The sequence below is a fragment of the Symphalangus syndactylus genome, chromosome 14 (assembly GCF_028878055.3).
Source record: "Symphalangus syndactylus isolate Jambi chromosome 14, NHGRI_mSymSyn1-v2.1_pri, whole genome shotgun sequence".
In the NCBI taxonomy this organism is placed as follows: domain Eukaryota; kingdom Metazoa; phylum Chordata; class Mammalia; order Primates; family Hylobatidae; genus Symphalangus; species Symphalangus syndactylus.
The window spans coordinates 90,496,439-90,523,011 of record NC_072436.2 but is presented as its reverse complement, the minus strand read 5'-3'; the positions used below and the strand labels follow the sequence as shown (position 1 = coordinate 90,523,011).

General features: G+C 39.9%; 1 protein-coding gene across 24 annotated transcripts in view; it reads right to left on the bottom strand.

Moving 5' to 3' along the window:
* NRXN1 (neurexin 1) overlaps nt 1-26,573 on the bottom strand; it is a 1,136,968-nt gene that overhangs the window by 433,569 nt on the left and 676,826 nt on the right. For 3 of the 24 annotated variants that reach the window (XM_055242623.2, XM_055242626.2, XM_055242627.2), the window contains exon 1: nt 6,405-7,911. The exons of 18 other annotated variants lie outside the window; for them this stretch is intronic. In XM_055242623.2, the coding sequence (XP_055098598.1) occupies nt 6,405-6,654 (250 nt within the window). In that variant the 5' untranslated portion in view covers nt 6,655-7,911. Of the gene's footprint in view, nt 1-6,404; nt 7,917-26,573 lie in introns of those variants that run through there. 3 more of the 24 variants (XM_055242625.2, XM_055242628.2, XM_055242624.2) reach the window with 2 other exon arrangements.

Sequence of the window (26,573 nt, the reverse complement as noted above, 5' to 3'; positions counted from 1 at the left end):
ATTTTGTGAGAGAATGGAATATTTTAAAAGGCCATTACAAGCTTCTATGTGGAGATATTCTACACCCTACATAGACCAGAAAGGGCTGGGCAAAAAGACCAAATGAAAGAAGCGGGTGCTTTTCCAAGAGGAAATCCTTGAGACCTCAGTTGTGAGACAAGTACTAGGCCAAATGCACCTTGAGCCTGACTACCACACCATGGCTCCTGTGCACCTAAGTAAGCCACTCCCAGGATAATCATGAGGACAATCAGATGGCTTAAGGGACCTGAATACAACCTTTGCAAAAATATCTCCAGTTACAATATGTTTAGAATCAATACGTCCCCGGGAAAAGACAACAAGAGCATGAGGATTTTAAGTGATCCTTATGATCAAAGGAAACTTAGAATTGGAAATGATCTTAGAAGTCTGCTAGTCCAATTAAAAAAAAAAAGAGAGAAACAGAGAAAAACAAAACAAGAATATGAATGACAAAACAATATAAAAAGTCATGCTCATTATTACTGGGATTGTTAACATCTCAAAACATAAATTGTGTTTTTTTCTTAAAAAGAGGCATACACTGTAGTATAAATGAGTCATCGAGGGCTGACTGTGGTGATGGTCAACAGTAGAGGAAAGTTGGTTTTCTCTGTATGAACCAAGTTTGGTTGCTCTATTCTCTTCTCAAAGACCAATCCTCTAGTCCCAGTTAATTGTCTAAAAAGGATTGCTTTTGGTCATACAGTATACAGGTGAGAGTGCAGATGAATTAGTGCAGGCTCTCCCTTCTATTGGAGCACAGGCTTTATGGAAGACTATTCCATAGGAGGAGGAAGATGAGTTAGAAGATATGGGTCCTACCTCCATCTCTGCTGCTGATTTGCTGTGACCCTATGAGTGTAGTTCACTTAAATTATTTAGATCTCTGTTGTCACATCTATAAAATAAAAGGAATATACTCCTCAAACTTTAGAACTGAAAGAAATGATGTTCAAAGTGGTAACTGAATTCCAGAAGTCACGGAGTTAATAACTGGCTGAACTGGGACAGGAACTCAGGTCTTCTAATTTTAAGGTCTAGATTTCCCCTACGTATGCTCTAAAGTCTCTTTTAAGTATTTCTTAAAAAAAAAAAAAAAAAAAAAAAAATCATTGGGAACCTACTATCGTCTGGACACTTTTCAAATTCATGGTCTCATTTATTCTTCACTTATTGTATTTTAATTTTATAAATGGAGAAAACATTCTTAGTAAAGATAAGCAGCTTAGTACATTTACACAGTGCTAGTAAATGGCAATGGCCAAATTTTTATACAGACGTGTTTCTGAGAAGTATTTCACCAGACCAATCTGCATTAATTATTCATAATTAGTGTAAACTTATATGATTGAATCCCTATCTTAACTACATTTACAAAATGAGCCTTCTATCTGTTTGAAAAGTAGAAATTGTTATGTTTTGTTAGAAAAAATATATGCAGCAACTTGGTGGAAAACAACTGTATAAAGAGCTCTTTCTAGAACATTAATAATGAAGGGCAATAAAAAGTGGTGTAGATAAAAATTACTATTTTGATGTTTTTATCAGATCATTTCATGGTGAGTCCCAGATGATTGCTACATATACATAAACTTTATGTTTTTTGCATTTATGCTTGGAAACTACCTATTTTTAAGGAAAAAATTGAATTTGCCTCTTTAAGGATTAACTCTTTCCAACAACAGCTTGGATTTTTAGAACTAAGTTGTAAACTTCTTGATGGTTCTGCCTCGGATATCTTGCCTCCTCCAACCTCACCTCTACTCTCATCCTTATTATTCTCTGGTCCTCCATGGTACCTGGTACACAAATACAAACACATGCTCATAGTAGCAATTTATGATATATTTAGTGAATAAATGAATGCATGAATGAACAATCTAAGAAATAAATCTATTAAAGTTTTGGGCAACCAAAAAATTACTCTAAAGTGCCAGGGTTACTTGGATCATCATTGATTCAAAGGTTCTTCCAAAAATATTAGCTGGCCATCTTGTTGAAAACAGCATTTAAGTGATAATAACGTTTTGTCCAAGAATCCAAAGCAAGGAAAAGGTGTGGAACACTAGTGGCTGTTTCAGCAGAACAGTCATAGCCAAAAACATTCTGGGTCACACATATGAATTCATTACCAGCTAATTCATATTAAACATTAAAGCTAAATGTTTCCACAATGTAGAGAATATTCTCAAAGGTTTTGCTAGCTCTCTTGGTTGCCACACAAAAGAGTAAAGGGATTACTCTATGAAACATTAACCTCCTGCCTCCTGGAAAAACAGAGAAACAAAAACCTCCTCAGCAGAATCAATGAAGTAATCTGCGGGACTCCAGTGAGGTACCGGCAGCTTTCTAACAGTGTGCATTATTGTTAAAACATGCTTGAAGCAAAACGCTAGACCATGTATCTTGTAATTATTTCTTAAGAGATCAACCATTAAATGGCATAGAGGACCCTCTTAGTTTGAGTTTAAAAACCTCTGAGCTCATAGAATTGCCCTGGGCTATGGGCCATAGGCCTTGATTCTAATTCCTCTTTGACTCTAATCAGACATCTGGCTCCGTCTTCTGGCCCATTTATGGTATGCCTCAGTATCCCTACAGGAAAATCACATTCAAACTCACTCTGAAACCTACCCATCCTCTTAGAAGTTTGGTATGTGTACTGAAAGTGTCTCAGAAAAAGAAACATTATAAATTCAAGATACAATTATTATCTTTATATAACACCATTAAGCAACTTCAATTACAAACCACACTTTTAAAATCTGTTAACACTTCCTTCTGGGAAAGCCCTTTTGCCCTTTAATAGTGTAAGCTAATCATGGCAATATAATTTCCGGAGCTCATATTTGTGGGAGGAGAAAGGCTGGCACTGGTGGCTTTCTCCTTCCTTTATCTGCTGAAATTATTGAGAGACTCTAAGCTAATTTTCTAAAGTATGCAGAGGCACTTAGGAAAGCCGGGAGCTGAGATGGGAACCTAAGCATTTCACTGACATCATTCCATGCTCCCCACATATGGCACATCACATAAGCAGTACTGGCTGAGCACACTGGTCTATTCTGGACTCTTGTTGGCGTTAAGTAGCATTCTTAATTACAAGCAGGCTTGCTTTTTGTCATTTACAGTCACACAGTTCTCCCTTTATTTAACTAGAAAAAAAACCCACAATTTTTCTATGGAGGTAGTTTCACCATTTATGTTTTTGAGCAAACGCAAAATATAAAAGGACCCTGCAGTGTTCTCAAAACCTGCTTCTCACAGACACTTAAAAAAAAATCCTCATCATAATCTCTGCAACTGGGTCAGCTTGCACAAAAATACTTGGGTAGCCATGAGCACTCTCTGCACCCTGCAAACCTTGTAAGTGACACCTCATAATAGTGCAAATGAAGCATGGCAAGATGAGAAAATGAAAAAGAATGAACCTGGATAGTCAGCCCAGTAGCTTTCAAAACACAGGGTACTCAATTTTATTCCTTAAAATATAGCACACACGAATTTTTATTTTACACATTCAAGCATAAACATGCATTCTCTATTATGAAAGAAAATGTCTTATGATTCACCGAAATTCTAATACAACCAAACAGCCTAGTTCATTTGTTCATCTAGCTATACAAATTTGCAATAGTCTCAGATTTTGAACTAAACCTCATTTTCACTTGTCTTGACTTTCAGCTACGAATTTATCATATTGTCATTTACCTTTGTGCTTTCCCTTCACCCTCATCTATTAGGCTCAAGGGTTCTTTACTTGTGGGTCCTTTGTCCCAACAATTAGCAAAATATCCAGAGAGCTATTGACCCAACAAATTCAACATCACCTCTTTCTTATTAGGTTTCTCTTTAAGCCATCACCTTGCCTGCCGTGTTCTCAGTCCCTCTGCACTCACACCTCACCCCATTTCTCCATCCCCCACCCTGAGAGGCTTATTTTTTATCCTAATGTTCCTTGATTGTTCTCTATAAAGTTAATATTATTTTCAAAAGAGGGAAAGGATGAAGTATGAGAAATTCATACCTGGCTTTTATTTGGTAGGGGTTGGTTACTGACATGTAAGTTTGCGCCTCTGATTGAAAAAAAAAAATCAGAAGAGGAGCAGCCTCTTCCAAAAGAGTAAGTGTGAAGGAGGGTGGGCAGAAATCCAAAAATACACAAACACGACCATACAACAGAACCTTCGAAGGAAACAGAAAGTTCTTTGACCCAAAAGAATAATACCAACCACTATACACACAACAATTTTCTCTACTATTCTATTCTTTCTCTTTTTCGATGACAGGCACCTCTGATTTTTCATTCACACGCAGAGACGATCAATGTATTCTGGAGGGAAAGAAATGTTTGTAAAGGCCAGCAGACGGCGCCTGACTGGGGCAGAAGCTGCAGTGGAGAGGAAAAAGGAGTGCCCCACTCTGCGGCAGGGCCCCTTGGTCTTCTCCTCTCCCACGTCCCCAGCAGCCTTATCCCTCTGGAGAGAGGCTGAGACACAGAAAGGGAGAAGTTGCATATGGGATTATTAGCCAAGTGCTTCCCAGTGGCACAATTGGGTGCCCCACCCACTCCATACCCCCATCTGCCTCACCACACCCACCTACCCACACTCTGCCCTTCCTGCACCCTGGCTTGCCTCCTTCCCTCAAGACTCACATAATTCTGCACAAAGGCAGGGCAGTGGTTGAGAACTGCACCCAGGTAAAGGGAGCAACAAGCTCCTAGAATACTGTGGGCTTATGGTGAGATCACCAGAAACTCCTTATTCTTTCAGAGAGATCTAATCTCTGTTACTTATAAAAATAATTCCTGGCTTGGGACATCACTCTCGTCTCCATACTAGACACTCTTAACTGGAGAGAATTTCTGGGAGAGAACTAGGAGGAGAAAGGAACCAATTCCTAGAACCCACAGGGATGTGTTTTTTCTATCGCGCTCCCAAAGAGGGCTTGCTAGGGGACTTGGTCTCTCTTCAGTTAGATTATGCTATAGTTTTTCATATCTAACCAGAATTGTCCCCAGGTAGGAAGCCCCCGCCCCATCCCGCATCCATGGAATAAAGGGCCATCCTGGTAGCACCAGCAGCTGCTCAGGGTAGAGCAAACTCATAAGGAGTGGGGCAAAGGATTCCGAGCTGAAACAAGTCTGAAAGGTGATGGGTCCTGCAAGAAAGAGGTGGAAAACGGATATAAAAAAAGTGCCCACAACTTTCACTCTGCTTTCTAAACAAGTGCATTTTACACTGGGGGAGAATAAAAATTGGGAGTGGGGAACGACTCACGAAAACAGATTGATGTCTTAATTTTTGGCAATTCGGGGAATCTGGAATAGACATTTATCTGAAAATTAGAGGAATCTGGCCTCACAGTGCTGGTCACTCTGGAGGAGAAAGCTGCCAACCAAGGCTTTTCTCTACACTCTGCTATTTTCAAAGGGACAGGGCATTAGGAGAATAGTTTCCCTTAGCTCTAACTTCTTCTCCAGGCAGACCTCCGGGCTTAGCCCAGCCAGCATTGACTGACTTGCCCTTCCTGGAAAGCATTAAACACTGAAGGAGGAAGTAAGACCTCCCTCGTTCCAATAGCCTTCAGACATGATCCTCCGGGAGATGGGTATGTGTAGTCAAGCCTCTCTCTGTTCCATCTAGAAAAGAACTCAGCCTAATTACCAAGAAAAAGACATATATTTATGTGCAGAGTGGATGGAAGGGGAATGGTGTCCAGAGGTCCCCTCCATGACTGGGAATGGCTGGCCCGCATTAGAGGGGGTGCCTCGGTTGCCCTCCTACCTTCTCCAATTAAGAGAAGGCGTGGGGGCAAAAGTAATTGGCCTCCTGTTGAGTGAGTCCCAGGACTGCTTCGCTGTCACTGCAGTCTGGGCGCACTTTGGAGGAAGGTGCGGGCTGGAATCTCTCCCTCCCCCCATCCGCCACGGGGCCAGGGAAGATGGGCAGGAGGTGGGGCAGCATATACAGCACAGACAAAAGGTTCTGCAGAGCCCTCTTCTCTCTGGTGCTCAGGTCCCTTAGCTGAGCGCGGCGCCCCATCCGGCCACTGAGTGACCTTCTGGCAACTGACGCCCCCTTCCCGCGGTGCCCAGCCGCGCGACCCGGGCTGGTCCTTTAGTAGGTGTCCACGTCTCTCTCCCAGTACCTCGACAAGGAACGCCCCTCCCACCCCTCACCACCAACACCCGCGACGCCTTCCCCCATCCCCTTTCTATTGTCTTCAAAGAGATAAGTGGCTCTCACCAAGCACACCCAAATGCACCTCCCTTTTGTCAAGCTCCCATTTCTCTGAGCCTTAGGAGCCCAGGAGCGAGTGCAGGGTAGAAAGGGGGAAGCGAGGGGGTAACCCGCGAGAACTTGGCATCGCAGACCCACCGTGTCCGCCTCGCAAGGATGCCGGTGACCTGTAGATTGCAATAGGCACTGAATGATGCTTGCTGCTGCCATGGAAATGGTGGATGTGGTGCGCTCCCAAACTGGACGCCCCCCACGCCACTCCTAGGAGGCCGCTGAGGGTGAGCGGGACTATCCAAAGCAGGGCCAGGCGCCCCCCTGCGCCGCCGCCGCCGCCGCCGCCCCCAGGCGAGCCCAGCTCGGCGCCGCACCGGAGCATCCTCTGGTACATGGCGGGGCGCCCGCCGAGGGGCAGCCGCCGCGGGAGGCAAAGTTTGGGGCGCGGGGAGAGGAGAGGGCGCAGGGGAGCAGGCGGCGCGGAGTGGGCTGAGGGTCCGGCCGCCTCACCGCGCCAGGGCACCCATCCTCTCCCTCCTTCGGACAGTCTTCTCGGGGTCCTGGAGTCCGCCGTGCCTAGCACCCCAAACAATCCGAAACATAGCCGAGGCGAATGCAGCTGGAGAGGGGCTTGTCCGGAAAGGCAGCCCCGGGAACAGCAAGCGCGGAGCGGGTGGCTGCTTCCAGATTTCCAGGGCTCCAGGTTCTCGAGAGATACTCCCAAAGAGTTTCGGGCGAGAGTGCGTGCCGGCGGGTGGGGGGGCCGAAAAATTGTTTAAATCTCCTCCTGGAGGGTCCTCACTTCTACATGACAGCCATCCACCGCGAATCCACTAGGTAAATCCATTTAGCTTTGTGTGTGGGGACTAGGGAGGCCACTTCGCCGGCCCAACCTCCTTTCAAGACGGAAGCAGACCCCATGGAATCCAGGCGCCCCTTCCCTCCATTCAGCCCCGGCCGGCTCGCCCGCTAGCGCCAGCCTCCCCCGGGCAGCGCGCGGAACAGCGGCGCGCATCGCCTGCTCCCGAGGCAATCTCCGCGTCCGCCGCCTCCTGACACTTACGCCCGGCGAGGGGTTCAGTGGGAAGAGTGCGCCCTTCTGAAGGAAGTGGGAATCGAACGGGGGAAAGACAGCTGAGAAGAAGATGCGGACGAAGGAGTAAGAGAGAGAAACAGAAAAAGAAAAAGAAAAAAAAAAAAAGAAAGAAAAGAAAAACCACACACGCTGGTGAAGCAAGGGGCTCTATGCAAATCTGCAGTCTCCAAACAGCAAATCACTGAAGCTCAGATGCAATGCAGAGGACGAGCCTATGTAACGAGGGAGGCTGGTTTAGCTTCCCACGAAAATCGCCCTGCTTTGCCTCTCCCTTGCATTCTCCACGCATCAAAGGGACACGTGTAAGGCGAAACGGGAACACCTAAAAAGCAGCTCTCCCTCCACCAGGTGATCCCTCCATCTGAACTACAATGGCAAATGGCACCCTTCCCCTACACAATGGTTTAGATGTAACCAGTGTCTTTAGAGATCTTAAAAGGGAGAGAATTCGGGTCTTTTTATTGGACCAAACTTGTTCTACCAGGTGTTTAAACCCAATCTGCTAAATATGGCTTGATACCTTGTACTCAAGCATCAGTTGCGATGATCTGTTAATCACATATGTTACTCATAACAAGGATTCTTCATCCCACTACCATATTATATCTCATATAAGGCAGTGGAAGTTCAGGGGACCAAAACTCACAAGGAGGGAAAAGGATGCATTAATTTGGCAGCTGCAGAAGAGGCAGAAAGTGGAAGAATGCGAAGAGAGGAAGAGAAGTGTCAGGAGAGAAACAGGAAGAAAGCAGAAAAGAAAGAAATGGCATGAATATAATTGCTTGTAGTTCAGTCAATATTTTAGGAATATTTAAGAACTTCCAAGACCTCCATAGAAGCCCCGCTGTGATGATCTTTGCTAAGGGTGGAACTCCTCCTTTCTCTCATCCTGTCTTATAAAGAAAATAGCATCAGGAAATGAAAATTCCTAAATCTAGTGCCCCCAAGGGAAAGAGGACATTTATATGCTTTTGATGAAATACAGCATCTTTAACTGAAAGCTGTGTGTCCTAGATGAAAGACCAGCAAAGCCAGCAGAAAATTTAAGAGTAGAAATCTAGCAATGCAAGTGGACTTAGCTAGGAGGACCACAGGCACTGGATGCTGGTGATTAAGACGTGGGGCTATGATTTAAACATTTCCGTGATTTCCAAAAGATGATAAAAACCTATGACATGTCTAGTGGCCGGACTTTTTTTTTGGCTTTATTTCTATTTAAAGCCAAAAGAAAGCAACATTGAACAGGAATGATTTCTCACTAGCTTCTCATCATCTACATAATTGTTATCAACAAATATAAAGTCCAATATTTTTTAAAAAATGTAATTCTGGGAAGATTTCATTCAAATCAGCTACTAACCCAAGTGGCCATTTAGATTTGTATATTGCTTCCTAGTCCAAAGATTCAACCATGGGACCCTGATGCCCACTATATAAAGTGTCCAGTGGCCCCCCAAATCACACCTGTAGCAATCACACATCTCACATTCCTGTCAAAAGTTTATTTTATGATACTAAAAGATAATTCTTCAGTAGTATATTGATTGAAACAGTTCAGCCTTGCTAAACAAGATGCTTTTATCTATTTAAATATGCCATGTCTCCCAACCTTCCACAGCTGCTCAAAGACCTATCATTTTCCACTGTGAACTGTTTCTGCCCTTGCCCCCAGTCATTTCTTATTCATTTTGTTATTTTGCAACATATGTATTTTAATTCACTAACAAGAGTCGTGATTATTCGTTTTAAAAATATCAAGTAGAGCTTCAAAAAGAAAAGGAAAATCATCCACACAGTATGTTTTCAGGACTGCAGGTCCATATTCTGAATTTGACATTTCATAGCGTTAGCATGGAAAGAGCACTGGATTAGGAGTTAGGAAATCTGTACTGCATTTTTGATGCCACCATTTGCTGGTTACATCACATTAGTTACTCAGACTTTCCCTGAGGCACTGTGACTTCCTTTATAAAATAGTCATGTTTCTATCTTTCCTAACAATCCCACAGGGTAGAAAGGATATCATGCAATATTTAATGTTGGTGTTCTTTAAAATATGTCAAATGCTCCCTGCAATGAAGGCGTTATGTCTCTTCTCTCATACACGTCTAACATATTCAAGCTGATCACCATGCACAATACATTCAGTTGCCTTCCATCTAAAAGATACGTAGAACATTGCATTGTTCTCCAATACCCTCATATATTGTGTTAATCTGTCCTTCCCTCCCCAGATAAATGGTAGATTCCTGAAGGGGACAAGAGTCAAGTCTTCATTCCTACTCCCTCTAGTGTCCAGCATATGTGAAACATATCTAGTCTCTTAGTACTTACAGTCAATTCTCATTATTCACAGTAGTTGTGGCAAATAAAGTCCCTGTGAACACTGAATTAGCAAATACTGAACCATTGCTCCTATGGGGAAATACAGGGCTATGTTCCTGCAAACCTCTGATCACATTTTCATCACTGAATCAATCCATTGCCTTATTTTATGTGTTTCTGAATGATAATGACACCTTCTTTAATACATAATGTTGATTCATCAACATTGAACTCATGACCAGCAGCACTCTAACTCATGCCCGAAAGAAGCATATCTAATATGTATTTTCTCCATAAGCACATCACATCTTTCTTGCATTTAGGAACATTAGACAGCCCTTTAGTATTATGCTTGAGGGCCATTTTAAACAGCAAAGTCACCAGCGTAAAACACAAAAACATGGTGCTAAAAAGACCTAAAATAGCACACTTGTTTACAGTGTGAGAGCTGAAACAAGAAGGAAGACAATAGTCTTGTTCAACTTCAGCCAGGAGCATATGCATTGGGAACACAAACGTTTGCCATTCTCTGCGTGTTTGCTAAGGATCACCAAAGTGCCACAGGCTACAAGTAAATAACAAGGACCAACTGTATTTGTTATTCTCTTGATTGCTAGGAATGGATAGGGCTGGGACTTCGGAGAGTGATTTGTATAAGGAAAAGCCATAGAAATAGAATAAGCATAGAAGATTGTGAATAACTTTCCCAAGAACATTTAATTAGGAGGATGCTTCCCCTCCTCCCCTACTCACCCGCCTGTCTTATATTGTCTGGGGCCTTGGGAGATAAAGGCAGGATTAGAGAAAGGATAGGCCAGAAATCTTAGTTTTACAGGAGTCTCAAGAGCCAAAGAGAAAATATTTATGGCTGCCTCAAAAGAAGAAATTGTAGCTGTAGTCTTCCAGGCAGATGTCTAGGGCACCTTTGCAATACTTAGGAGGTTCTAGGGTGTATGCTGTGATACGGATACAGCAATATTTGTTATAAATGATTGTAATTTTGTGGAACAAGGAGCAATTCTCTTTCCAGATAGTGTAGAAAAAGTATTGTGGGCAAAAGCATGAGTAATCTGGATGAAGCACATAAAGCTTGTGTGTACCCATTAATTTGTGTCTCTTCAGCTAGTCAGTCTTTGCGTTTGCAATTTTGTTATCTAAGGGAAACTGAGGCAGCATCTCACAAATTGTTCTCAGGTGATTGAAGAACTGGTTGGAGGAAACATGGCTTTTGGCTAACTGTAATGTATTCTAAAAAAATTCTGCGCAGACAGTGTGATATAAGTGTTTCTTTACGCTGTCTGTACCCCGAGAGTGTCAGTGCTTCTATCAGGAATTTATGCCCCAACATCTCAGTCAGAATTACAGAAGGCAGAGGTGGCTTCTAGAAGCCTTGGGCTACTATCATCTGTAATTATGATGTGGCTGTGCTCATTAGTTATAATATCTGTTGAAAATAAGTTATCACTGATGAAATTAAGGGCTTGTTAATTAGTCCAATGAAAGTTAGGAAGAAGTTATCCTTGGTGAAATTATTAATGGGCAAGATGCCTGAATTAACTAAATTTTACCTGAACACACCTCACTTCTACATAAATGGAGTATGTGACTTTAAGAGGCTTTTCACCCTTTACTATGAGGAATGGTTCCATAATAATAGTAATAATAAAAACTAACACTTATTTCTAGCACACTACTCTGAGTGATTTAAATGAATTAATTCACATAATCATTACAAAATGATATGAGGTAGGTACTACTGTTGATCCCTAACAGTTCTTAGTCGCTTAATTCTGAGAGATGGTGAGATGGGTGCTGTCATTGAAATACTGTCATATTTGCTTCAGGAAAACCATTTTTGGAAGACATTTTTTTTTTTCAGATACCTAAAAGAATAAAGAGCTGGAACTTCACCAAGCTTCTAGAATAGGCTATAAAATTTTGTGCCTACTCATTAATAAATGTCTGTATCTGTAGCAGAAGTTGGTCTTGGTCTTGAATTCATTATGAGCTGTACTTGTGTGAACTCTTGGAAACGGGGTTCACACTCAGTTGCCACCAACAACCATGACTACTGAGATCTACCTAAAAGAACCTAAGGACCATATATGCTAAGCTGTCCTAAGCCCACTCACGCCTGATGATTTATCATGAACAAGAATACAGGTAGCCTAAGTTGAACAACAGTTAAGAAATGAGAGATGGATTTGAAATTCGAGAGGAAAAGAAAAAAGAAATAGAAAGAGATGGAAGAGGAGAGCGAGTGGAAGAGGGAGATTCTGGAGAAATGGGAAAGGACAGGCCATTTCAAGTTATTTCTTCATATTGCAAAAATCAACCTTTTTGTCTCAAGAAACAGGATGGTTGTCAGGGAGACACTTTCATCCTTTTCATATTTCCCTTAAGCTTAATTGGAAACCCTTAAAGCTCAGTATTAAGGTTTTTAAATAGAAAAGTAGACACTAAAAACAGCAGAGGGGAAGTATATTAAAACCCACAGGCAGCACTAATATTTTAAAAATTAAAAATGAGAAGAGTGTCAGTCTTGCATTTTGTATTTCTACCAGTATCCCCATAAAGTAAAGACAAGCAGACCCCACATATCCATCTACCCTACTTTTCTGAGTTAGAACTGAGAGTCAATTAAAAAGGGGCAGACTCAGAAGAGGGTTTGTTCTGGAGAGTTGTAAAGCTAAACCCCCGATTCTGTTACCCCTCTGGATTATTGCAGGTCCCTAAGAGTAAGATCAGAAAATGAGAGTAAGAGCATCGAGAATAATAATAATAATAATAATAATAATAATAATAATAATAATGCCAGGCTAAAAGCATCTCTGGAGATTTACTGCAATCTTTTTATTATTGAGATGATAAACTTGTGTTACAGAAAAGTCAGGTTTATTTATGAAGTGTTTACTTACCTTGAGGAACACTTTCACCTCCAACCACCGATAGTCCAGTCATAGATACAGATTGGTGAATTCAGTCAACTTAGCTATTACCTAGCTCCTCCCCAATGATATAACAAATCAGAGGGAGTGCTGGGGATCAAGATGAGCCAATGCAGTACTCAAGTCACTCAAATTGAATTAAAGCCTAGATGTGCAGTTTGACTTGGAAACATGACTAGATTTATTCAAGTCAAGATTGGTTGTGTTTAGCTCTGAAATATTCTATAATCTCTATCTTGTCTTTCATCCGATTTAATAAAAATTTCATTTTTGGTGGCTTGCATACAACTTGGTGCTTAAGTACCAAGTCAGGGTCATAGAGATTTCACTATAACTGCAAATTCAAGTATTGCAGGCATCACAGGAGCACCAACCAATAATATGCCATCTTTTAATCACTGTCAGATTATGTAGTTTGTAGAATTATTTCAACCGATTTCTGTTGGTGACAAACACTTCCTAGGCTCATGCTCTTTCAGTTTCAATGTGTTCATAACGTAGCGTGGCAACATGAGACTGGAGTGCCTGACTGTGAGTATGAATCCAAGCTTCACTGTTTTTATTCACGTGACATTGAGTTTAAGGGCCCCTTGTTCCAGTTTCCTCATCTGGAAAAGGATTATAATGCTAAATGTAATGAAATTGGAACCATTTCTAAAATCTATTAAACACATAATAAATATGTTATTATTCTTTATTCATGTGTACTTAGTTTAGTTTATTTATTCTTTATTCATAGGTACTTTATGCCAAAGACATAAAGATAATGAGTTGTGAGGTGGTTTTTAATTTGGCCATATTCTAAAGTCTTCCCACTCAGTCTATAGTCACGCTCAGCCACTTCTTAATTTATTACCATAGCCTCTGTTTCTCTAAATCTGTGTTGCTCAAACTTTAGTGTGCATGGGAGATACACTAGAGGGGCTAGAAGAGCTGTTAAATCACAGATTGCTTTGCTTTTGATTTCCTTAATCTTTGGAGGACCCTGATAATTTGCATTTCTAACAAGTTCCCAGGTGATGCTGAAGCTGCTAGTCCAGAGGAATGCCAAAGTCCTTGTTTCAGGTTTTATTAACTACCACATGGAGAGCTTTCTCATTAAGCTCCTTACCAATGATCTCACCTCCCCTTAGTTGATCCAGTATAACTACAGCCAGATCAGTGTTCCCTAAGCATAGATAATAGTGCTGTACCCAGTTCTCTTCTTTAAAGCATTGTTTAAAAACTTCAAGATGTCTATTATATAAACCTATTTGTTCTCATCTCACACCATGTAACTATAAATTCTCCTTACTACGGTTAGAAAAAAAAATCGATTTTCCTTCTCATCTTTTGTATTTGAGCTCTTTTATTTGTTGCCTTGCCAGTGGCTATGAGCAGGAACTCAGGCACTACCCTAGGGTTCAACTCTTGCTTCTACTAACTTGCTAGCTATGTGGCCTTGGGCAGGTTATTTAAGCTCAGTTTTCCCATTTGTAAAAAAGGTTAATTGTAGGGTTGTTGTGAGGATTAAATGAGTTGACAAATTTAAAGCATTTAAAATACAATAGTGCCTAGAGTAAATGTGTGTGTATCTATATATACACTACCTTAGTGTCTAGAGTGCATATATATATATATATACAAACTAGCTTTTTGCTGTTGTTTCCTGAAATGGGTTATTTTTCCCCTTGTTTTATGGTAGGGATGAAATAAATCAGAATGTATGATAATATTGTTTTCCATATAATTCTTAATACTGGTCATCCCAAATAGTCACCATAACAAAACTAAAGTAAACTAAACAAGAGCAAAAATTAAAAAGTCCCTTCCAGGTCTGGGCATATCAGGCCTCCAGTCCAACCAGCATCATCTAGAGAAAAGATCAATGCCATGAACTGACAACCTGGGATCTGTCTGCCTGAATTCCAAGACACTGTCTGTCATACACGTCTATCACTGCAGAAAGAAGCATGAGATTGTTGAGAACAACTACAAGTGGAAGGACAACTCTAAGGCAAGTTAGGGTAATATTAAGACTAAAGCATAATTTCCAAATTCTCTAGTAAACACAGATACTCAAACCAGGAACCAGAAATTATGTACCATATGTTTAATTTCCTGAATGTCCAAGGACTCAGAGCATAAACCAATTTTATTTATCTTTGTCAATATTTGTTGTGGGGCATATATTACAATTTGAATGCACTGAGAGGAACTTAATCATGCGATTCAAATTGAATCTCTATCTGGGATCTATAATCAAATCCCCACCCAATTCAAGAATTCAGGATATATATTTTATATATATGTACATATATATATACACATAAATATAATATTTATATATACAAATTTATATATATATATTTGTTAGGTTGCACATTTTGTCAGAGACATTTTGAAGTTAATACTACAGATAAGTTGGTATGACTATTCTACCATCAAGACCTTTTTACCAGGTAAAATTAAAATTCTGTAGCATGTTATATTAAGCCCTTTAAAATGTGCCTCCATGCCTCTTGTTTTACCTCCATTTCAACTTCTGCCACTTTCTCCACAAACACCCCAGGCTCCAGCCACATGAATTTCTCACTCTTCCGTAAAACACACTGCACGCTTTTTGTTGTTGTTTTTACTTTGACATATCCCATGCTATTCTCTCTGTAAAACTATCTTTTCTACTTCCTTCCTCTCTTAGTATTGCATTAATTGTTCTATCAAATGTTAATATATATTTCTCCACTGGAAAAATTTCTGAACTCATTTTTTTGCTACCTTCTCATGTGTAGAATATTACAAATACCTAAAAAAAGAGTGAGGATATGTAACAGTGTATTCACATTACTATTGTGCAGAATAAATCAGGATCAAAGCAACTGGTTAAGTCTATCACCATGTTTAGTGGTTAAAATCACCAAAGCCAACAGAGAAATGAAAAAAATCCTCTTCAATTTACCCTTACAGTTTTACTGGTGAGTTATTTTTATTATCTAAAATATATAATAAGTTTATGCTTAATTTTAATTTGAATGCTAAGTAAGCTGGTTATAAAGAATGATGGAATTCATTGTCATATTTTCCTACTCATATTATAAACAGATGTCTTTCTTTTCCATACTTCATAAAAAAAAAGAAAGTACTGCCAAGCTAAGATGCTTGCTGCCAAGTTGAATTACAGAACAAACATTTATAGCCAACTTATAAATTCTTAACTATAGGGTTTTATAATGGAAATACTGTCACCATTTTCACTATAACCATTCAAATAATATTACTATAGCAAAACTTATCATCTAATATTTTTTTCTGGGATGGATGAGGGAAGACTAGCTATAAGAGTTGGAAAAACTTCCAGTAGTTCAATTCAAATTGCACAATTATTCCAATAGTTCAAGTCTTTTAGAATATTGATTTTAAAATAAGAAGTATATGCTCCAAAACATTTATACTTAAAAGATAGGAAATTTTTTGATACCTGTATAAGAAATATATGACCTCTGAGGCATTTTAAAAAATTATTAATCAATGTTGCTTTTTTAAAACTGTCTTATTTTCCTTTTACAAAAGAATTACTTTCCCTCACATTTTCTCTGTTCTATTGCTAAGATGATTCCCCGGAGAACTGTGTGTTTATCTTGACAGGTGTTAGTAGATCCACAGACCTCTGTGGAATTGTTCCTGGTTGTGTTCAAGTACAGTAGAAAACATTATGCCTGCAAAGTAACGAACTTACCTTATTGTATTCTAAATAAAATAAACCACACAGCAAGTGGAATTAATCTACTAATGTCTTCCTAATGAAGCTTTCATTAGACATCTGCTGTGGTCTTCAATATTCAACACATGACAGGTATTAAAACAAAGCATATCTGATGATTTTTTTAAAACATACTTGATGATTGCCTCTTACGTTATTTTTAAATGAACTAGATTACCTTCAGATTGCTTTAGGCACCTAATCAAAGAGATACAAGAACATATCTAGACTTAAGATTTTTTTTTAATCAAATAGAAGAAACAAATGCCTCACTACCAATGCTCTTAAATAATGAAAACTGGGCCAGGTGCTCGGGCCTGAAATCTTAGCACTTTGGAAGGTGGAGACAGAAGGATCACTGGAGACTACAAGTTTGAGACCAGCTTGAGCAACATAAGGAGACCCCATCTCTACAAAAAGTTAAAAAAAATTTTGTAGAGGCATGGTGGTATATATCTGTGGTGCTAGCTAACATAGGAGGATCATTTTAACCCAGTTCAAGGCAGCAGTGAGTAATGATAAGGCTACTGTGCTCCAGCCTGGGTGACAGAGAGATCCCATCTCTATGTAAACAAATAAATAATACATTTATTTATTATTATTATTATTATTATCATCATTATTTTGAAACTAAGTTTCACTCTTGTTGCCCAGGATGGAGTGCAATAGGGCAATCTCAGCTCACCACAACCTCTGCCTCCTAGGTTCAGACGATTCTCCTGCCTCAGCCTCCTAAGTAGCTGGGATTACAGGCATGTGCCACCATGCCCGGCTAATTTTGTATTTTTAGTAGAGATGAGGTTTCTCCATGTTAGTCAGGCTGATCTCGAACTCCCAGCCTCAGGTGATCCACTCACCTCGGCCTCCCAAAGTGCTGGGATTACAGGCATGAGCTACCATGCCTGGGCATATTTTTATTTATTTATGTGTTATTCTCATATTGAAGGGAGGGGCAAATTTCCAATTTTCTGTGCAATGTAAAATTTCATGCATTAATAAAATTTATAAGGCAAATATTAAGAATGATATTGTTTTAGCCCAATTCACAGTGGTTTGCTTTAGAAGTAGCAAACACTGGATTCCCAGGCAAGATGGCCAAATAGAAACAGCTCTGGTCTGCAGCTCCTAGCAAGAACAATGCAGAAGGCAGGTGATCTCTGCATTTTCAACTGCGGTACCTGGTTCATCTCACTGGGACTGGTTAGACAGTGGGTGCAGCCCACGGAGGGCGAGCCAAAGCAGGGTGGGGCGTCGCATAACCCAGGAAGCACAACGAGTCAGGGAACTCCCTCTCCTAGCCAAGGGAAGCCAGTGAGGGACTGTGCCATGAGGGATGGTGCTATCCAGCCCAGACACTAGGTTTTTCCCATGGTCTTCACCACCGACAGACCAGGAGATTCCCTCTGGTGCCTACACCACAAAGTCCCTGGGTTTCAAGCACAAAACTAGGTGGCTGTTTGGGCAGACACCAAGCTAGCTGCAGGAGTTTTTCTTTGTACCCCAGTGGTGCCTGGAATGTCAGCAAGACAGAACCATTCACTCCCCCAGAAAGGGGGCTGAAGCCAGGAAGCCAATTGCTTAGTGAATCCCAGCCCCCTGGAGTCCAGCAAGCTAAGATCCACTGGCTTGAAATTCTTGCTGCCAGCACAGCAGCCTGAAGTCGACCTGGGATGCTCAAGCTTGGTGTGGGGAGGGATGTCCACCATTACTGAGGCTTGAGTAGGTGGTTTTCCCCTCACAATGTAAACAAAGCCGCTGGGAAGTTTGGAATGGGCAGGGCCCACCACAGCACCACAAAGCCGCTGTAGCCAGACTGCCTCTCTAGATTCCTGCCCTCTGGGCAGAGCATCTCTGAAAAAAAGACAGCAGCCGCAGTCAGGAACTTATAGATAAAACTCCCATGTCCCTGGGATAGAACACATGGGGGAAGGGGCGGCTGTTGGCACAGCTTCAGCAGACTTAATCATTCCTGCCTGCCGGCTCTGAAGAGAGCAGCAGATCTCACAGCACAGCACTCGAGCTCTGCTTTCGAGACTGCCTTCTCGAGTGGGTCGCTGATCCCCGTGCCTCCTGATGGGGAGACACCTCCCAGCATGGGTCAACAGACAACTCATACAGGAGAGCTCCAGCTGGCATCTGGCAGGTGTCCCACTGGAACAAAGCTTCCAGAGGTGGGAGCAAGCAGCAACCTTTACTGTTCCACAGCCTCCACTGGTGATACCCAGGAAAACAGGGTCTGGAGCGGACCCCCAGCAAACTCCAGCAGACCTGCAGGAGACTGTTAGAAGGAAAAGTAACAGAAAGGAAAACAAACAGAAGGAAAACTAACAAACAGAAAGCAATAGCATCAACATCAACAAAAAGAACAACCACGCAAAAACTCCATCCGAAGTTTACCAACAGCAAAGACCAAAGGTAGATAAGTCCACGAAGATGAGGAAAAACCAGTGCAAAGAGGCTGAAAATTTCAAAAACCAGAATTCCTCTTCTCTGTCAAAGGATCACAGCCCCCTGCAAGCAAGGGAACAAAACTGGACGGAGAATGAGTTTGACGAATTGACAGAAGTAGGCTTCAGAAGGTGGGTAATAACAGAAATCTCTGAGTTAAAGGGGCATGTTCTAACCCAATGCAAGGAAGCTAAGAACCTTGAAAAAAGGTTAGACAAATTGCTAACTAGAATAACCAGTTTAGAGAAGAACATAAATAACCTGATGGGGCTGAAAAACAGAGCACGAGAACTTCGTGAAGCACACACAAGTATAAATAGCCAAACAAATCAAGCAGAAGAAGGGATATCAGAGATTGACAATCAACTTAACAAAATAAAGCATGAAGACAAGATTAGAGAAAAAAGAATGAAAAGTAACGAACAAAGCCTCCAAGAAATAAGAGACTGTGAAAAGACCAAACCTACATTTGATTGGTGTACCTGAAAGTGAAGGGGATAATGGAACCAAGCTGGAAAACACACTTCAGGATATATTCCAGGAGAACTTCCCCAACCTGCAAGACAGGCCCACATTCAGATTCAGGAAATACAGAGAACACCACAAAGATACTCCTCAAGAAGAGCAACCCCAAAACACACAATCATCAGATTCACCAAGGTTGAAATGAAGGAAAAAATGTCAAAGGCACCCAGAGAGAAAGGTCGGGCTACCCATAAATGGAAGCCCATCAGACTAACAGCAGATCTCTCTGCAGAAACCCTATAAGCCAGAAGACAGCGGGGATCAATATTCAACATTCTTAAAGAAAAGAATTTTCAACCCAGAATTTCATATCCAGCCAAAATAAGCTTCATAAGTGAAGGAGAAATAAAATTCTTTACAGATAAGCAAATGCCGAGGGATTTTGTCACCACCAGGCCTGCCTTACAAGAGCTCCTGAAGGAAGCACTAAACATGGAAAGGAAAAACCAGTTACCAGTCACTGTAATGTGAAAGACCAATGTGTGTAAAGACCATTGGCACTATGAAGAAACTGCATCAACTAATGGGCAAAGTAACCAACCAGCATCATAATGACAGGATCAATTCAAACATAACAATATTAACCTTAAATGTAAATGGGCTAAATGCCCAAATCAAAAGGCATAGACTGGCAAATTGGATAGAGTCAAGACCAATTGGTGCGCTGTATTCAGGAGACCGATCTCATGTACAAAGACACACATAGGCTCAAAATAAAATGATGGAGGAAGATTTACCAAGAAAATGGAAAGCAAAAGAAAGCAAGGGTTGCAATCTTAGTCTCTGATAAAACAGACTTTACACCAACACCAACAAGCATCAGAAAAAGACAAAGAGGGGCATTACATAATGGTAACGAGATCAATGCAACAAGAAGAGCTAACTATCCTAAATATATATGCACCCAATACAAGAGCACCCAGATTTATAAAGCAAGTTCTTAGAGACCTACAAAGAGACTTAGACTCCCACACAATAATACTGGGAGACTTTAACACTGCACTGTCAATATTATACAGATCAATGAGACGGAAAATTAGCAAGGATATTCAGGACTTGAACTCAGCTCTGGAACAAGCAGACATAATAGACATCTCCAGAACTCTCCACCCCAAATCAACAGAATATACATCCTTCTCAGCACCATACTGCCCTTATTCTAAAATTTACCACATAATTGGAAGTAAAACATTCCTCAGCAAATGCAAAAGAACGGAAATCATAACAAACAGTCTCTCAGACCACAGTACAATCAAATTAGAACTCAGGATTAAGAAACTCACTCAAAACCGCACAACTACATGGAAACTGAACAACCTCCTCCTGAATGACTACTGAGTAAATAACGAAATGAAGGCAGAAATAAAGATGTTCTTTGAAACCAGTGAGAAAAAAGATACAACGTACCAGCATCTCTAGGACACAGCTAAAGCAGTGTTTACAGGGAAATTTATAGCACATAATGCCCACAGGAGAAAGCAGGAAAGATCTAAAATCAACACCCTAACATCACAATTAAAAGAACTAAAGAAGCAAGGGCAAACAAATTCAAAAGCTAGCAGAACACAAGAAATAACTAAGATCAGAGCAGAACTAAAGGAGATAGAGACACACACAAAAAAAACTTTCAAAAAATCAGTGAAAACAGGAGGTGTTTTTTGAAAAGATCAACAAAATAGATAGACCACTAGCCAGACTAATATACAGGAAAAGAGAGAAGAATCAAATAGACACAATAAAAAAATGATAAGGGGGATATCACCACTGATCCCACAGAAATACAAACTACCAACAGAGAACACTATAAACACCTCTATGCAAATAAGCTAGAAAATCTAGAAGAAATGGATAAATTCCTGGATATATACACCCTCCCAAGACTAAATCAGGAAGAAGTCGAATCCTTGAAGAGACCAATAACAAGTTCTGAAATTGAGGCAGTAATTTAAAAAAAGCCCAGGACCAGATGGATTCGCAGCCTAATTCTACCAGAGGTACAAAGAGGAGCTGGTACCATTCCTTCTGCAACTAATCCTAACAATAGAAAAAGAGCCACTCCTCCCTAACTCATTTTATGAGGCCAGCATCATCCTGATATCTTTTTTTTTTTTTTTCTTTTTGAGATGGAGTCTCACTCTGTCGCCCAGGCTAGAGTGCAGTGGCGCGATCTCTGCTCACTTCAACCTCCACCTCCCAGGTTCAAGCGATTCTCCTGCCTCAGCCTCCCGAGTAGCTGGGACTACAGGCACCTATCGCCGTGCCCACCTAATTTTTTTATTTTTATTTTTAGTAGAGATGGGGTTTCACCATCTTAGCCAGGCTGGTCTCGAACTCCTGACCTCAAATGATCCACCCGCCTCAGCCTCCCAAAGTGTTGGGATTACAGGCGTGAGCCACCGCGCCAGGCCCATCCTGATATCAAAGTCTGGCAGAGACACAACAGAAAAAGAAAATTTCAGAACAATATCCCTGATGAACATCGATGCAAAAATCCTCAATAAAATACTGGCAAACCGAATTCAGCAGCACATCAAAAAGCTTATCCACCACGATCAAGTCAGCTTCATCCCTGGGATGCCAGGCTGGTTCAGCATACACAAATCAATAAATTTAATCCATCACATAAACAGAACCAATGACAAAAAACACATGATTATCTCAATAGATGCAGAAAAGGCCTTCAATAAAATTCAACAGCGCTTCACGCTAAAAGCAATCAATAAACTAGGTATTGGTGGAACATATTTCAAAATAATAAGAGCTATTTATGACAAACCCACAACCAATATCATACTGAAGGGGCAAAAGCTGGAAGCATTCCCTTTGAAAACCAGCACAAGATAAGGATGCCCTCTCTCACCACTCCTATTCAACATATTATTGGAAGTAGTGGCCAGGAAAATCAGGCAAGAGAAAGAAATAAAGGGTATTCAAATAGGAAATAGGAAGTCAAATTAGCTCTGTTTGCAGATGACATGATTGCATATTTAGAAAATCCCATTGTCTCAGACCAACAACTCCTTTAACTGATAAGCAAATTCAACAAAATCTCAGGATACAAAATCAATGTGCAAAAATCACAAGCTTTCCTATATACCGGTAATAGACAGACAGCTAAATCATGAGCAAACTCCCACTCACTCACAATTGCTGCAAAGAGAATAAAGTACCTATGAATACAACTTACAAGGGATATGAAGGACCTCTTCAAGGAGAACTACAAACCACTCCTCAAGGAAATAAGAGAGGACACAAACAAATGGAAAAACATTCCATGCTCATGGATAGAGAGAACCAATATCGTGAAAATGGCCACACTGCCCAAAGTAATTTATACGTTTAATGCTTTTCCCATCAAGCTACCATTGACTTCCTTTACCGAATTAGAAAAAAGTACTTTAAATTTCATATGGAGCCAAAAAGTACCCCGCATAGCCAAGACAATCCTAAGCAAAAAGAACAAAGCTGGAGGCATCACACTACCTGACTTCAAACTGTACAAGGTCACAGTTACCAAAACAGCATGGCACTGGTACCAAAACAGATATATAGACCAATGGAATAGAATAGAGGCCTCAGAAATAACACCACACATCTACAACCATCTGTTCTTTAACAGACCAGATGAAAACAAGCAATGGGGAAAGGATCCCCTATTTAATAAATGGTGTTGGGAAAACAGGCTAGCCATATTCAGAAAACTGAAACTGGACTCCTTCCTTACACCTTATACAAAAATTAACTCAATATGGATTAAAGATTTAAACGTAATACCTAAAACCATAAAAACCTTAGAAGAAAACCTAGGCAATAACATTCAAAACACAGGGATGGACAAAGACTTCATGACTAAAACACCAAAAGCAATGGCAACAAAAGCCAAAATTGACAAATGGGTTCTAATTAAACTAAGGAGCTTCTGCACAGCAAAATAAACTATCATCAAAGTGAACAGGGAACCTAAAGAATGGGAGGAAATTTTTGCATCTATCCATCTGACAAAGGGCTAATCTCTGGAATCCACAAGGAACTTAAACAAATTTACAAGAAAAAAACAACCCCATCAAAAAGCGGGCAAAGGATATGAACAGACACTTTTCAAAAGAAGACATTCATGCAGCCAATAAACACATGTAAAAAAGCTCATCATCACTGGTCATTAGAGAAATGCAAATGAAAATCATAATAAGATACCATCTCATGCCAGTTAGAATGGTGATCATTAAAAAGTCAGGAAACAACAGATGCTGGAGAGGATGTAGAGAAAAAGGAACACTTTTACACTGATGGTGGGAGTATAAATTAGTTCAACCATTGTGGAAGACGGTGTGGCGATTCCTGAAAGATCTAGAACTAGGAATACCATTTGATCCAGCAATCCTGTTACTGGGTACATATCCAAAGGATTATAAATCATTCTCCTATAAGGACACATGCACATGTATGTTTATTGCAACACTATTCACAATAGCAAAGACTTGCAACCAACCCAAAGGCCCATCAATATTAGACTGGATAAAGACAATGTGCACATATACACCATAGAATACTATGCAGCCATAAAAAAGAATGAGTTCATGTCCTTTGCAGGGACAGGGATGTAGCTGGAAACCATCATTCTCAGCAAACTAACACAGGAACAGAAAACTAAACACTGCATGTTCTCACTCATAAGTGGGAGTTGAACAATGAGAACACATGGACACAGGGAGGGGAACATCACACACTGGGGCCTGTCAGGGGTTGGGGAGCAAGGGGAGGGATAGCATTAGGAGAAATACCTAATGTAGATGACGGGTTGATGGGTGCAGCAAACCACCATGGCACACGTTTACCTATGTAACAAACCTGCATGTTCTGCACACGTATTCCAGAACTTAAAGTATAATTTAAAAAAACTAGCAAACACCAGCTTAAATTGCAGTTAAAACTACATAGTTTAATGGCCAGTGGAAGATCAACTGTAAACAAACAAAATCAGTATCTTTTCATAGGCAGCATTTTGATTTAGCATTTGTTGAAAATAAAATTCAAAGCATCTCACAGAAAACCTGCCTCCTTCAGAAAAATCACCAATTTTGGAGCATGTGTGATCCCATTCCAGCTAATATTTACAGTAGTATATAAAACAGCTACAAATAAGTCACATCTTCATTGCTACATTATGCCAAATTCTTAATTTCCCATTTTATGTTCCCTTGTCAATTCTTTCCTGCTTCTCTCCTGTATAATCACAGTTGTCCAATTGAGACCTGATGATCTTATCAGTCATGCACTTTTACTATTATTATTTAAATTTACTCATTTCAACTATTATTTATTGCCAAGCTTTGCAGAGGGAAGAAAACAGACATGGTAAAAGAAGAGTGAAGGTGGGTCTTTTCTCTTTTGGCAGTAGCAGCCAGAAACAGTATGAAAGCAATGGATCATGAAGAAAAGCAATTTCCTACTTGAGGGATTAGATAGTACCCTCTTTTGTACTGTTAAATCAAAGTTTTAGTTATTTTTCCAAGTAATACTGATTTTTTCAATTTACATAAATAGTCTCTAGAGAAACTGCAAGAGACCCCCAAACACATACTCTCTCAGCCAATCAATAGAAAAGATAAGGAAAATGAAAAAAAGAAAAGAAAAAACAAACTTCTTTTATGTTGTACTGCTTTGAGCAAGGCTTTACACAGCATGGCAAAAATTAAACTGCTACACAAGCAAAAGATAATTAGCTTAACAAGGAAGAATTTGAACTGATACATGAAACTTTTTTTTTCTTTTTTTCAGGAAAAGTGTAGGCGATTTTTATTTTGAAGCAGTTCACTTTTGCTAGCATTAGAAAATTGAAAACTATGTAAATTTCAGCAAATGTGTGCTTTAATGTTTAGGTTCACATTGATATTAACCACTGCTATCAGTTGGTAATAAATTCAGATTTGAGAAAATTTGTAGCAGAAAACTACTCTGAAATGTCATGTGAAAATCCTAATTAATTTTAAATGCATTTACATTCATGGAGGAATAAAACCTACTCTTAAATAATAAAGGAAAATAATAGTTACATGTATAAAATGTGAAGAAGGAAAATCATGAGTCTATTTTCACAGTTCATTTTTAAAGGTTTATCGCTTGTATGAGGTATGTTTAAGAAAGTTACAAATTTTCTATAGTGAATGACTTTTATGCCATATAATTAAAAACAAAAAGTCTTCATAGCTAAATAATAGGTTTTTGATAAAACCTTATAATTTATTTCAGCTTATTCCTGAGTTGCCCAGTTTTTAAAGTCTTAAAACCCATCACACTGTTGACAGATACCTGAGGTAACAGTAGGTGATTAGCGGACAAAGTTCTAGCTACTATTTTAATTGCCTTTTTTCTGCTTTGTCAAAATTCTGATGCTATTAAGTCATTGTTGAACTCATCCTATATAGACAGTAAGAACAAACAAATAAGTATATTAACATAGCAGACATTTCTTGCTTTACATATAACTGGAGTAATATTTTCTAAATCTGGTGGAACAATCTATTGAACACACTACAAATTCTTTGCAAAAATGAAATAGAATAAGGAACTATGCAGGGAAACCAAATTAGACGACTGCAGGTCTGTAGCCAAGTGCAATATAATTTGTCCATTACAGTAAAATAATCTTAGAAGTAGGCTGAAATCATTTAGTATAGCTGAAATTTGAAGGGATGAAAGTTACTTTCACCCAACATAAATCCAATAGTAGATAACAAGAATAGGTTAGTTGAGTAAATAAAGTTTGAATCCACTGGGTTTTCTGGGCTGGATTTTTTTTTTTTTTACATCCAGAGTTGGATTTGCTGACAGGTTAGAGAATGGAAAGTATGTTGAGATTTCCCAGATTAAAAAATATATAAAAATGAGATAATTTGTAATGAGACTCGCGATCCAGGACTAAATAATTCAATAGTCTCCTATGAATTACTAGATAGTATCTATATAGAAACACCAAGATTCATTTTAAAAATCAGTGACTGTTCAATTGTAATATTTTTGGAGCAGCCCTGTCCTTGGCTCACCAGATGGGGCTATCAACCTAGACAGACTGTTGTGACAGAGTAATTCTAGTTTAGTATCAATATCCATTCTGCCTTCTTCCTGGCAAGTAGAACCATTTGAAACGATGAGGGGGAAGTGCACAGAGTAGCAATATGTCCCACTAAAAATACTTGCTTTCCAAAACATCCTTAGAGTGAGAGTGCCCTTGT